This window comes from Pungitius pungitius, chromosome 16 (genome assembly GCF_949316345.1).
Source record: "Pungitius pungitius chromosome 16, fPunPun2.1, whole genome shotgun sequence".
Taxonomy (NCBI): Eukaryota; Metazoa; Chordata; class Actinopteri; order Perciformes; family Gasterosteidae; genus Pungitius; species Pungitius pungitius.
In genome coordinates this window covers 5,328,281-5,343,012 of record NC_084915.1, presented here as the reverse complement: position 1 = coordinate 5,343,012, position 14,732 = coordinate 5,328,281, and the positions used below count along the sequence as shown (strand labels likewise).

The 14,732-nt window shown below is 42.7% G+C and overlaps 1 protein-coding gene across 1 annotated transcript; it reads right to left on the bottom strand.

Annotated features, from left to right (window-relative positions):
• Window positions 1-33: 33 nt before the first annotated feature.
• On the bottom strand, window positions 34-14,640 carry LOC119215133 (carbohydrate-responsive element-binding protein). The gene is given in 17 exon segments (XM_062558014.1): window positions 34-896; window positions 1,013-1,142; window positions 2,407-2,530; window positions 2,892-3,019; window positions 3,137-3,259; window positions 3,432-3,526; window positions 3,848-4,145; window positions 4,605-4,678; window positions 4,757-5,354; window positions 5,473-5,624; window positions 7,539-7,619; window positions 8,363-8,537; window positions 11,173-11,214; window positions 11,759-11,848; window positions 11,952-12,034; window positions 12,165-12,271; window positions 14,163-14,640. Coding segments are annotated over 17 exon segments (2,811 nt in total). The 5' UTR covers window positions 14,510-14,640; the 3' UTR covers window positions 34-732.
• Window positions 14,641-14,732: the final 92 nt, after the last annotated feature.

Below are 14,732 nucleotides of genomic sequence, written 5' to 3'. Positions count from 1 at the left end.
ATGAAGCTACTAATGGCTGAATTACATTTCACTGCAGTTACGGGTTCCTGGTTTTGTGTGAACCACTTTAATAGAACAGATATGTTATTTTGTCTAGTTGAAATCCTGCTTCTTATATTTTTATTTTTTCAACTTTAGTCCAGATTTGAATTAAATGTGCTTTATCCACACCCAGTAGCCAATTGACCTAATATTCTAAAACAGCCCATGCCATCGTGGAGGCTTGTTTTCTCTTACTTTATGTGAGCAGTGCACAGTGATACCCAATACAACAAGTATGAGGTGCAGAAAGACATATTGTACCAACGAAATGTCAGTCATCAAAATAACCAAATAGGATACACAAATAGAAAAACACAACTTGTGAAAGGAATTAAAAATAAATGCAGTCATCACTTGTTACCAAAATATTTAAACAGAAATGGAAGCTATTCACAAACTTTTAGCAAATAAAAAATATGAGGCTGTCAAATACTGTTTAGAGTAGAGTGTGTTGAACCTTTATGAGTATTTAAGCATGTATGACATATACTTTTGATGTTTTTTGTGGGTTTACTGGAATACATTCTTTATGGAGCTGCTGAGCTTCATATGAAATCTGACTGTTACTAAAGGTCGAAGAGATGGCCGACGAGTCTTTTGCAGCAATTCCACAGCCTCTCCTGGACCTGGCGGTCTTCTGTGCGTTGTGTTGGATTCTAGTTAAGTTCCCGCTGAGTCTGTTCTTCTCAGTCACATGGGGTGTGTATTGTCCCGAGTGGCGGACCGTAAAGAATGGTGGGGGGCAGCAGCGGGGTCACCCTGGGTAACGGCCAGGGTGGCCTGCTCCGGCAGCAGGCTGGGGTCTGTCAGGATGGCCGTGGTGGTGCTCAGGATACGGAGTGAACTCAGAACCACTGACAGAGGACAAACAGATTACAGCCATTACAGGGTCATGGAACAATAAGGATAACACACAGTAGGGAAAACAGCTTCAAATGTACGTCCGGAGAGGTAGTCGTCCTGCACTCACTGGGTCTTAGGGCAGGCAGGGAACAGTGCTGGTCCATCCAGGACAGAGTGGATCGACACAAGTCCTCCACACTGGCAGTGGACACCATTCCATTGTAGGACTCAAACAGTGGCTCGATGATGATGCTGAACTGATGCTGAGTTGAGGTAAAAAGCCATTCAAATGTGACAAACTTAATGTATATGTTACTAAATTGATTTTAAAAAGGAGCAGCATCAACTATAATCTATAATACATAGATTCATCTGGCATCTGAGCTAGCCAGCGTTACAGGAGGACGCTGTAATTCTTCACATTAGCGTGAGATTGTCGTCCACGAGTAGACCTTCCTTTGGCGCAGTGTCACGGTCGGCAGGTGTTATTAAAGCAATTATTATAACCGTGTCACACATTCATACTCGGATGGGAGGGGCTACCATGCAAGGTCCCCCCTGCCCATCAAGACTACTTCCTCAAACATATGCAATGGTAATGTAACTGTGTCCTGTTTGGATGTTATATGATACTATTTAAAGTCCCTTTTTTGCATGAGCAAATCAAAGCCATTTTGTGCCTTTAGCTTTTATTCCTCGATGTAAATTTTGAATGATTAAACTGAAAGTAGCTTATTGTTTTGTAAGCACCGGTATACTAGTGATCCGAAACAAAAACGGCATGTCAGTTCTAATTGGAATATACCATCGTCTATGGAAAGGCAAGACAACCAACAAATCGAATATACGCTAAATGTTTCTATCTTGTCGCTGTGTAAAGAAAAAAAAGATCTTCTTGGATCACTTTCTGTTCTGCATCCAGCTGTAATATAAATGCATATTTCTTGAGGGAGCACAGAAAATACCAAGAAAAACACTCTGAAGGTGTATCTGTGCAACACACAAAGATGAAGCGGTAATCTAATCCTTTTATCTTGCCTCCAATATAAGGGAAGCAGTAATGGATTGGGTGAATATTGATGAAAGAGTTATGGTATGCAACTAGCATTTACAACACACATGCATTTATTTTATCTGCCTTATGATATTCGAGACAACCGAGATGAAAAATGTACTTTGTTTGAATAAAAACTATATTAGCATCCATATAAAGTCCAGCTTTTGGTTTCTTACCATTTTTATAAGTAAAATCCCCATATCTCGGCTGCACTTTAAAACATCTCCTTTTTTTCCTTTCACTTTGGCATAATGCACAGTGTAATTAGGTTTTTGGATTTAAAGAAAAGGTTTTATGGGAACAAAACATTTTATATTTCTTCCGTGGTCTAAAGAAGCCGGTTGATGGTGACGCACAAACCCCGCATTTCAATAGATTAATTAATTCAGTACCCATCACTGTAAAATATTCTGGTCACATTTCCGATCTATGCTGAGTAAACATTTACAGTCGCAAAAGGATACAATCCAAAACTTCCAGTTTCGCAGCGTCTGTGCCTGGACGTACTCCCGGAACTTCTGCCTCATGTGGTCAAAGCGCTGCCGTGTGATGGGAACACCGGTGGCCGGCAGCTGCTGCTGGCAGACGCTGGATGGAGAGAAAAAGCAGAGTCATCAAAGCAGTGAGGTGCATCTCTGTGTCAGCAGAGAAATACCAATGTGGTGTATCAAAGAATAAGCTCCGGGTCCGTCTTCAATCAGCGGCCAGGTACTAACAAGGAAACAGTTGTTACATGCCGTGAGCATTCCTACTGTTCAGAATGACCCTTAAGAAGAAGACAAATGCCACAGTTCAAAATAAATGTCTGCTTGTCCTTTGATTATTATTAAATCTGGGGGATATTAGAATTTAAACAGAAATATCCACCACATTTATCCATAAACACACACACACACACACACAAACAAACAGTGAGTCAAACAAAGTCAAGCATGGCTGAAAGTCTTACTTAACGGCCGAGTTCAGGAGCTGGATATCCTCTCTCAGTCTCTGAGCCTTGTCGTGCAGCTGAGCTCTCTCCTGCTGCAGCTTACTGATGTACTCGGCAGTCTTGTGCAGTGTGGTGGCTTTGCTGATCTGTGCCAGCAGACAACACAATTGTTCACAAATGTTTTCACCTATATATTTCCAGTTAAACTTAAAACCCTCTTATTAGTTCTCTCTGTAATGGAGCTGCAGGTCTTTTCAGAGTACCTTTATGCTCGGCTGAGAGCTGAGCGTTGTCACAAGGTTATGTAAGGTGTCAAAACCCAGTTTGATGTTGAAGCGCCTCTTCTGTTCAGCTGAGATGTGGGTTATCCTCCTAGTCTCTGTTTGCTGCAGATACAGTATGCATGCAGAAAATTCACACCCAGATTGAATTGCTGGGTCAACAATCAGTGTATATATATATATATCATTTTTTTTTCAGTATAATGCATATATATCTATATAGATATGTATATATTCAGTGCCATTCCGTACTATAAAATGAGACAGAATGTCCTACCTTACTTGATTCTATCTTTCCGTGTCCTGAGTAGCACAAGTGTGGGGACTCTGGGTTGGAGTTTTTATCCAATGGGTTAGGTGGGGACGTTTGAACTAAAACAAAGACAAATACTACATTGGAAAATTGGATGACCTCTACTAATAGCTGAAATGAATTACTGAATTAAATTATTAATCACACATTATATATGCCTTTTTCTAGCTTAATATGAATTCCTTTATTTATATACAGTACTTTCCAATTTTATTATGTATTATTTTCTCATTGCATGATAGGAAAACTAAATAATATTTTAAAAATCTATGTTTTTTATTTCGTGTCCATTATATTCAGTAAAATAAATCATCAATATGCTTGCAGAGTGCATGTAGACAGGCTTATTATTTGAAGAGGAAATTGCACCAACCTGTAACTTCAGTGCTTTCGGAGCATTGTACCTGTTAGGCTGCTCCTGTCCGCACCGTAGAGCTGGACAGGAGACAGTTTCTCGGTCTTGGGAATGAGGAGGCTTGAGCTGGTGTGTGCGGAGGAGCCGCGGGAGAGCAGGGAGGACATGGCCAAGCTTCTGGAGGTGCTGAAGTGGGGTGTGCTGTGACCCAAGGGGGAGCTGTGACTGTGCAGAGGTGTCAAACCTGGGATCCCTGCTGGCCAACCCGCTCTGTGCTGCAGCTGTGATGAAGCTCCTCCCACATGCGGGCTGCTGCTTGACTGCTAAACCACACACAAGTGAACCGTGTATTACACCATGATATATTACTACAACATATCATAGAGCCATGTTAGACCTCTTATGCATAAAATGTTCTAAAACCAAATAGTTGGGATTTGTGAAAAATGAACTGCCAACACAAATGAGATTTAGAAGTAACACAACTTTAGTTGTTTAGTCTGGAGTTAGAGAGGATTGTTGAACCCGGTACATCTGCTAAGAATAGATTTTCTTCACTATCATCTAACAAAGGAATTGCCATAAAATAGAAGAGAGAGCCTCTTTGCCCATTAACAGAGGAACACAACCATGTAAACCACCACCATGTGACCAAGCAATGATTTGTAAGGTTAGAAAAAACGTGGAGGAAGTTAATGTAATGTTTTCACTTCTAAGTGAAAACATCATCTCATAATGTCAAAATAATGAACGCCGCTCTTGGGATACTAAAGGAGGCTCACCAAGGAGGTGGGTGATGATGACCTCTGACCTTTGGCTGCCCCCAAAGAAGTGTCAAATCCTAGCGTTGGCTTCCCTGAAAGCAACAAACAAACAGAGATAGCAGGTTGTTTCTTTTAGAACCACAACAGACGATGGGACAGAACAAACTCACGTTCACAGGTGCTGGAGGAGAGCAGGTTAGCCAGGCAGCTGGTGGGTGGGGCTGCAGTGGACACCGAGGGACCAACTTTTGTCACTCCTCCGGTCTTCTGTTTGTGCTTCCCCCTGACCCCCGCGACGACCACCTGCTCCGGGGCCGAGAAGCAGTGGGCCGCGGTGCCGGAGGTTAGCAGTGTGTGGGCCGGGTCACACGCGGCCTCCGGGTAACCTAGAGAGTGGCAGGGGTTGTGGGGGTACGTGTCCCCAGCGTGAGGGTAGCCAGGAGCCGGGTGCACAGAGCCCTGGGCCCCCGTGGTGGTAGAAGCGGTGTGAGTGATGACTGTGGGGGTCATGCTGGCGGTTGTGTAGTAACCAAACTTGTGGCATGGCAGTGGGTACACAAAGGGGATACTTGAAGGGCCGGGCTGCTCGATGCTGCTGGTAAATCCCATTGAAGCAGCTGGATCGGGGTATGATTGTTGTCCGTAAGGCATGGCGCCTAAAATGATACTCGATGCGGGGTATTCACCGCAGTCCTGGTCCGAACTGGTCTGGTGTGGCCGGTTAATAGATGAAGAGGGCTGAGCTAAACTGTCAGACGCCAGACTGGGCTGCAAGGGGAGAGATTTGATTTACTTGAAGGAATAAGTAACACCGTTGGTTAGCTAGTGAAGTATCTCTGCAGCAGTACACGTCACAAGCGGTACGAGAAGTTTACCCCAGCAGTACCTGAGCCAGCTGGGTGCCGATGAGCAGATGAGGAGTCGTCCCCACAGAGGAGGGAAGCGGAGCAAACACTGTGCTGGGCGAGCTCTCGAAATAGCCCAAGTCAGCAAAAGCAGTTTGCTCAGTGGGCTGGCCCCGATAGTTCATAAAGATATCTGGGAAAAGCACACACACACACACAAGCAGGGTGCAAGTATGAAGAAACGTTGAGTGTTGATAAAGATGGAATAAGTTCTGTTAAAGTAAGCTTTGACAACACATGCTTTGGTTCAAGTCGGTGGTTTCCAAGCTTTTTCTGTCAAGGCTCCCTTTGAGTAAACAGGAACATTTCAAGACCCGCCCCCCACACAGTGCATGTCAATTATTATTGTTTTTGTTATAACAGAATAATACATTTTAAATTCCTCATCTTTTGTTCATCTTTCAAATAGGATATAAATCAATTTTTATTTCAAATCCATCTGATAAAATGATCTTCTTGTACAAGAAGTGTGCCTGAAACAAGCCAGGAATTAAAACGGTTATTCTGCAGTTTGATAACAAATTTCACAAAACTCAAGCAACAACATAAAAAAGAAAAACAGGGGGCCATTGTCTGAAGTGCAGGTTTAAGCTGCCATCTGTCATTCAAGCTTCTACCTCACATCACACGGCACTGGATTCAAACCAGCCCTTTTCTGATAGGTCGAGGAGCAAAATATGAATTCTCTTGCTTTGGTCTTTGGCTTATTGAAGGTATCAACAATACAAACAGTAACACAAATCCAGCATGACGCAAGCTCTGCAAGCACAAATCAAATGTGACAATACATACCAACGTGTCTGTTTTCACCTCAGTGAAGCACTCCGCGGGTTAAACTTAGGTCTGACAGACGCTCCTAGCTCCCGGGGTCTTGTGACCAACGTGAGAGGCGTACAGCCGATCCTTTGGGAACCTTTTCCGACGCTTTGAGAACAAATAGCTACACACACAACGTGTTCCAGCAGTGTGACACTGCTTGTCCGTGGGTTACAAAGGCTGACTTGTAGCCACAAGGCCTCTCGATTGCACCACCGAAAGCAACACAAAGGGGCGAAGTGACCACGGTCGCTGTGCACCGCAGCGAGGAGCTAAACTCAGGCCTGTTCCTCGGCTCCGGGGCTCCCTGCGAGCGAGCAGTTATGGAAGCACCCGGGGGGTGTAAAGCATTGCCTTCCTCTCACACTTCTGAAGCACGTGTCATCAGGTATTCAATTTAGAAAAAAAAGGACTCAGGACTCGGCCATGAGAGAATCAATTATGTCACACTAAAACAAGGTTTGTGACATTTTCTTTAAAGCTAATGTTTGATTAAATTGTCTTTGCCACATTTGGTCCTGGATTACATGCAAGCATACTTAAATATAGTTACGTTTTTTTGCAACCAAATGTGACACAAGAAGGTGAATCTGAGTCCAACAGATCACATACATTTAAAAACACACCGTGAAAGGGTTAAAGACAAAAACACAAACAACTCGCAGAATGAAGAATGCAGTCACTCATAAGATAGCCACGCCCCCTGATGGCCAATGAATAGAATGCAGCTTTATGCATCGTTACATTGGCGTTAACCGCATGGTGGCACCCCGTTTTGTATTTGTCGTTCACAAGGATGCACAAATCCAACCAACTGTGTCACACTGTTCCACAACAAATGGGGGACACATGCAAAGATATTTAGCAAAAATATCTGTCTCTTTTATATCTGGCATTTCCCAGGTAGCACACCGTGTCCGTCTGATGTGTGGTGCTGAGCAGCTTGTTAATAATGTGTTCACAGGTTGTGTGCTGCTTTTTATTGTTATTATCAAAATATTAAAAATAATCTTGCCCACCATTTCCCCCTCTATATCTTTATTCCCTGGCCTTATTTCCAGTGCCGCACCCAATGGTTCCATGTCCCCATTGTTCACACTCAACCCAAACTTTGATCGCCCTTTAACCTCTGAGGAATATTACTGCAAACACAGCACATAAACAAAAGAGTTTCATTCGAACACTGATTTTTTTTCAAACATTTACAACAAAAACAACAAGCAGACAGTACCTGGTATATCCATGAAATCATCCAGGTTGGGCTGCAGGGGAGTCAGACCCGGCTGGATTATATCAGCATTGTTAGTGTATGCTGAGGACAAAGAGAACATCATATCAGACATGAGAGAGAGAAACATGAGTGAGTGAAACTGTTAATAGTCTGCCTTATAGGGTTTGCTTTTCTTCTTTCATCATAAGGCCTTATTTCCTTATATAATATTAAAACTTGATGTTGTTGATGAAATAAAAAGCAATAAGGAATTAAAAAGGTATCGCCTCTTCTTTCCGGTATTTGTGCTATAATGTCGCTTCATTCTTAACGGACCGACACAAGAGTGATTTTGATCTTGCTATCCAACACAAGAATAATAATTGTTGATTTTCCAAAAGTTTCATACTTTGTCTTTAAATGGTGGTGACTAACTTAGCAACAGTTGTTTGGTTAAATGTTGTTGTGCTGCATGGACGTACATCATAGCTCTCCATTAATGCCAAGAAAGAATAGTGAGAAGCACAAAAAAAAGGAAACCGCAAAATGTCTAGATAGAATTTAAAATTAAATACATCTCACTATATTTATGAATGTATATTTATTCATACATACACACAAGGTTAATCTAACCGTAAGTCCTCCACGTTACAGATATGGTGTAGAATGCATCAAGCATCAAGTTGCATCAAGGCAACTAGAAGTTATTTGATGAAAATGAAAATAAAATCTAAATAAAGCCTGGTAATTACTTTTTCAGCAAAACATCCAAATAATCAATGCCCAGGAAAAATCAAGACATGTGGCCACCTGTTGTTCATAATCATTTTTGGATGACTACTCACTGTCGTGTCGGTCCCCGGCCCAGGGACATGGCTTCTGCGTCATGGTGAACAGGGTGTCTGAGATGTCGGACAGGAGGCAGTCCAGGTCAAACATGTGGACCTCCACCGGTGGAGCTTCTGGCTCCTGGTACATCTGATTGGACCATTTCTCCAGCTTAGCCTGGCACAGCTGACCCTGGGGCACAGCATACATAGGTCTGGAGTTAAGATCAACTTCTAAGGACAAGTCAATCCCTGATTGATCCATCAGAAGGCTTTCTGAAAAAGGGGGTCGTAAAAAGTGATTTACTAATGGAGGTTGGTCTTCGCAGCACCTGCAGATGTGTGTAACAAGTGTGAAAAAAACACACTAGCTTAAAGCAAAAACTTGTGTAAAAAGAGTGAATCCCTTAAAAATTTTCCAACTCTCTTTTGCCCAATTTACACACAAAACGTCTATCACATCTCATTTCTAGACATGCAACATCTAACTAAAAGATGAAGCTCCAGACCGGTCCTTTTCCCTCTGGGTTTGAGCCGCTTTGCTTCACCCTCTACCGAGCCCAAATTGAGCAGGAAACTGTTTTGATTACGTCTTAGCACACGACATCACTTCTTATAATTTATTCATTTGCCTCTCAATTTGCTTTTCTTTGAGCGAGAGTGTGTGCGAGTAGAAATGAAGTAAGATTGCGGTGTGGGAGCGGCGCATGATGATAAAAAGCACTTTTGACACATTGTTCAAAAACACTAGCCTCTTAGACAGCTTATTATTATGTCCGCTTTGTTCATTTCTTTATTTTGATGTCTCACCGTTTCAATAAGAGTGGAAGCCTTTTGTCCCTGACCTAATTCTGGCGGGCACACATTTATGCGCGGGCCAAAAGCGAGACCCAACCAACACAAACGGCTGCTGCCTCAGACTCGGTTAAAGTAGAAAGTCACATCCGAGAACAGTTTATTAATTGTATTTTTAATGAGGCGTTACGTGCAAACAAGTAGAAGAGGATTGAAAAGTTTTTTAAAAAATTAAAAATTGTAAAAAAAAAAAAGATGGTTATAGTGACGGAGCTGAGATTGAGTGAAGCCACTTCTTCTAACATACAGAGTGTAAGAGAAGATTTACCCACACCATAACATGCAATATTTCAGATTATCAGCATGTTAATATTTGCTGATTACAACCAAACGCAATTAAAGCCGAGTTCAAAGAGAATGTCCTATTTTCAAACCAAATGTTGTGCCGCTAATGGCAGTAGAGGAAAAGGCTGTAGATCAAAGAGAATGTATCCTCTAAACCAGGGGTATTCAACTAAAATGTAAAGTTCAAAGTTCAAGAAGCAAATGTCCGGAAGATTATAATGTGACTACTTAGTGTGATTAAATAGAGGAATAGAGTCGTATCAACATTTGCATTCAATCAATACACGACTAACAAATCAAATGAATTCATTTGAATTGAAAAACTCTTTGTCAATATTCATTTTCACATAACAAAGAACTGAACATATATTTGTGACTGCAAATATAAATAATGTTCTTTCAATTAACTAAATAAAAGTAGGGCTGCATTTATTACAAATTTTTTTTATGTGAAAATTTACACATGTTCAAATAAAGTTCTTCAATTCAGAAAAATTAAAATGACTTTTTTGGTCAGTGGAAGAATTAAGCCTTAGTTTTTCCTACCAAGATTTTAAACCTGGGCCTGAATGCATCAGGGCCGTTCTCCTCCTCACGTGGAGGAGCTCATTGAGCCTCATGATGACGTTCCAACCGGTTCGGAGCATATGAGACACTCGTTTAGTGCTGCAGAGGGAAGTATGAACTGAAACGAGTCTGTCCATTATGGATTAAATGCTCTACCTTCACTGTCCATTTGTTCCTCATTTGTCTCACTCGTCTTTTTCTCCCATTTTTTTTGTAATTTGCCGGCTTTATTCACAAAATGAAGACCGGCATAGTTTTGATGAATCCAGAAAGTGTTAAGATTAGCAGTCTAAAGCAGCTAAAGTGCTGCAACTTTAGAACTGTTAACTTATCGCTCCTTATCCAAATCTCTGTGCCTATATTTATGACCTGATTTGGTAACCTGGCAGGACTTAGTTTACAAGAAACGACACTCGAATAATTATGGAATATGCTGCCAAGCGCACGTCGGGAACAACTTTGATCGGGGCTTCTTTTTTTCTTCTGTTAAAAAAAACATGAACTAATCTTTCAAATGACAAAAACAAACTCTGGGCTTTACTGAGGTGTTGTTCCCCGGCCACTGGATGTAATCTGTTCGGGGAAAGGAGAGATAACGCTTTCGAAACACAAAGCATAAAAAACCTGGTTTGGTGATCTTTGACCCGTCAGCTCTGTGCGGCTACGTGAACTTTGAAGTGAAGCACAATACACCAACAGTTTGGGCTTCAGACAGACGGATGTTATCTTTGACCTGAGTTAGTACCAGGGCTTCCAATGACACAGTAAATTGATGATGTCAGAGATGGGCAGTGACTTACAAGTGCATATGTCTCGTTCTCATGTGAATACTATCATGAACGTTATCACGGAGGTTCCTGGAAGTAGGTTAGATTTGACATAATGACAATGACGATTCTGCAGTTATTTCACTTGAATTAAGAGGAAGCCTGAAGGGGTGTTGGACGTATTCTTGCTGCTGCTTGATATCAATATGTATCAATGACAATGAGGTCTTTGATGAAGCTGCAACTGCATTCAAAAGTAACCACTGCTAGAACGTCGCGAACACACACGCCGTTATATTTTACTGTTGTTGTCTTAAAATCTACACCAGACAAAAAGGCAGAGATTTGGCATACCTCTTGCAGCATTGATAAAATATCGTCCTTCTTTTTCTGAAGCTGCAAAAGAAAAGAAAACAAAAGAAACAGTGTGACTTGGTTGATCTGAATGTCTTGAGATATATTGAATAAATGTTATATGTTATGCACATTAATGAATGTCTGTACAAAGTCCAATTAAACAACAGTTAGTTTGTTAAGATGCATATCAAATAAAATCAGCCACACCAGAAGGATTCAGTGTGTTGATGCTCGCCTAAAGAGATAATCTGATGGGGAGAGGGAGGCTGTACCACTTTCTAGTTGCTGCAATGGCAGCTGCGCCATGACACCTGAGCTTAGAGGGACACACAAAATGTAAAAAATAAAAAGGGTGGTTGATTTCTCGAAGTGTGATAAATGTTTTGCCTGTTATACTGGCGAGAAGGCAAACATCTCATCAAAACATTCTGGATGGATAAATAGGGCTTCAGATAAGAGGTCAAATAGGCATTTTGGATTTCGGGCTAAACTCTCCCTTTAAGTTGAGAGAATAAAGGTCAAACACAACTAAAAAATATCCAAAAGATGAGATATGTGTTCTATCCAAAAATGGAGTGGTTACCCTCTTCTTATAATAAATCCTCCACTTGTGATACTCCTTGATCACCACCTCGATCCTTCGCTTCCAGTAGCTGCCCTCTAATACGATTGCCTGTCGAAATGTTGCACAAATAACGAGCGTGAGACCTACATGATCTAACTGCAGAGCACAAATACAAATGTTTCATTCACTGAATTGGTCACAAATCACTCACTTCCGGTTTGCGGTGGGAATCGGACTCGGAGCCCTCCAGCGGTGTGACGAAGCCGCACACTGAGCTCTTCCTCTTCTCCACATCTGAAGACGGCACACAGAGCAACATCAACACTCCAACAGAAAAAACAACACGCTGCAGTGGCTTTATGTTTGACTACTCCTTTACGTCTCGCCAACTGACTGGTTCTGTCCTGAGGAGCGGTGGACTCACACTGAATGAACCAAGCTCTCCAGATGGCATTGTTGAGACGGATCTTATCCCTCCACAGCAACCGCAGACCTTTGAAAGACTTCCACTTGGGGGAGACTATCTTACCGCTGCAAACAAAACAGACAAAATCGATTGGAAAATACGCTATTTGTTCAAATGGAAACTGGGCAAAAGTTCAATTCCCTGCTTTTTCCTCCATATGTAAAACCAGGTAGAGAGGGACAGACCCTGTTTTCCCATTTAAAAAAAAGCGGAAAATATTCGGTAGCTTCACCGCCTCGCCCCCCCCCCCCCCCACCCCCAGAGACCTGTCCTGGTTTTGAGTAATAGTGCCAAATGAGTGGATTTACCGGTACACTGTCAGGCTGTTTGCACTGGTTTCCAGCGTCCCTCACACTGCTGAGTGCTGAGTGCTGAGGAAGAGGCTTCCTAATGTGAGGTGCTCTGGGAGTTGCTAGGAAGCCTAAGGAATCATTTGCCATATGAATTTAATGACATGACAAGCGCTGCATTTCACACTTGCCCAACCAGCAGAGACAGCGTTATTACTGGAAACGAACAAAGGTCAAATTAAGAAAATCTCCTTGATTCACATCATATTCAATATACTTGATATACGGCGCTTAGATAGGGAACAACAGGGGTTGGCTGTCACACTTTTTATTCATTATTCCAACCAGGGGTGACAGTGGCACATGGAGTAGAGAGGGTGCGCTGGGAACCGAAGGGTTGGTGGTTTGAACCCCGCCTGCCACTGTGTGGGATGGGTGAGATGCAGAGAACAATTTCCTGTATGTATAAAATAATACTTGACAATAAAAATGGCTTCTTCTTCTTCTTCAGAGAATCTTAAAAAGCCAAGAAGGGAGAACTAAAAAGGAGAGTTGATTTGCATTGATAAGATGCATTAAGTTATGTGTCAACTTAACACAAAATGAGCAAAGAAAACATGGACAGGAAACACATCTAACATCAAGGCTAACAACCATCTAACAACTCGGCAAACAAAACTATAGCTTTTCCTTTAAGATGATTTTTAAGGGAAAAAATGTGGTTTTATAAGAAAATTAGAAGAAAAATACTGAGGAGCGGAACATCAACTTTAGCGGTCTTACTCCAAAGAAGACTATGGTACGCGTGCTCTGATTCTAATTTGAGACAATTTCATGTCCACATTGGCGAGCCATGAGGCGAGATATAATGAATGTGACCCTGCTGTCCCCTACATCTTTTCTTTTAATTCAGTGAGCAGTATGTTTTAAGTTCTTTGTGTCTTTAATGTGCAAAGCGTTTCACACAAATGTAAATATTGAGGTAGGCTTGTCTTGCTTAACTATTAAAAAGGCCAAAGTTTGTTCACTATTCTTTACAAAGAGTTGTCAATGAAAAAGGACTACATTTTCTCAAGCAGACGGAAAAAAAAAACTCTAAAAGGAACCTTTTGAATCTTCAACTTTAAAAAGCCCTTTAAAGCTTAGCAGGGAAGATGGGAATGCACATTTGGTTGTTTACATCCGTGTTTCACACGTTATACTTAATAGTAGTGCGCATGGTTTCAGGATGGTCTCTCCTTTCCCTCAGTGACACTGTAATCTAGTTTTCAGCGCTGCCAACTAGAATCAAAGTCCAGCTTTCAGTAAACATTTTTCCAAACTGTTGCACAAGAGACAGAGAAATCCTTCCATCAACACATTTGCACGCCAATTATAATGTTTGACAAAAGCAAACCTGGTTAAACAGATCATTGTATGACTCATATAGAGTAATAACTCATGTCACTTATGAACTACAGAAGAAGATCCCTCGGGGAGGCGGGGGGCATGTCCGGTTTAGCCTACAAGGTGAGCTATTTATAATTGATTTGTGCTATATATAACTTGGGTTTGGGTTAATTCTACAAAGAGTCCCAGCTTTGAACACATGGCGTATTTACAGGTCGCTGTAGTGGCCATAAGAGAGCACAGATCTGCCGCCCCCGACTGGGAGGAAGGGACCCACCTGTAGGCCAGAGACATGCAGTCGAACAGCCGGGTCAGAGTGGGGTCGATGCTCAGGCTCCCGGAGCTCAGCGGGCCGTACCGGTACGTGTGGCACCACGTCCTGTTCACCGTGTCGAAGTCGTATCTGGAGGAGCCGCCGCTCTTCCTCCCGCGCTGCGCGGAGTCGCTGTGGGGGGACGACACCATGAAGTGACCGCTGTGGATCACCTGGCTGCCCGGGAAGGAGACGGCGGGCGGGCCCGCACCGCAGACGCCTCGCAGGGGTGCGCTGTCCGAGTCCGAGTCCGAGGAGTTGTGGACCTGCTGGCTCCGTCCGCCCGAGTAAAGCCTCCCTTTGCCCGCCATGGCGCGTTGTCGTCGGCTCACGGTGAACCTTCCCCTCCACTGACTCCTGCGAGAAGAGGCGCTCGTTGACTGCACCGAGGCCCCTCATCGGTCAGCTGAGACAAGTGTCTGCCTCCACAGCACGGCTAGGGTGCGTGTGCGCGTGTGTGTGCGTGTGCGTGTGTGTCTACTGTTGTGCAAGAACAAGCATGCTATCGTTGTTTTTACTTCCTTTGGAGGTAAA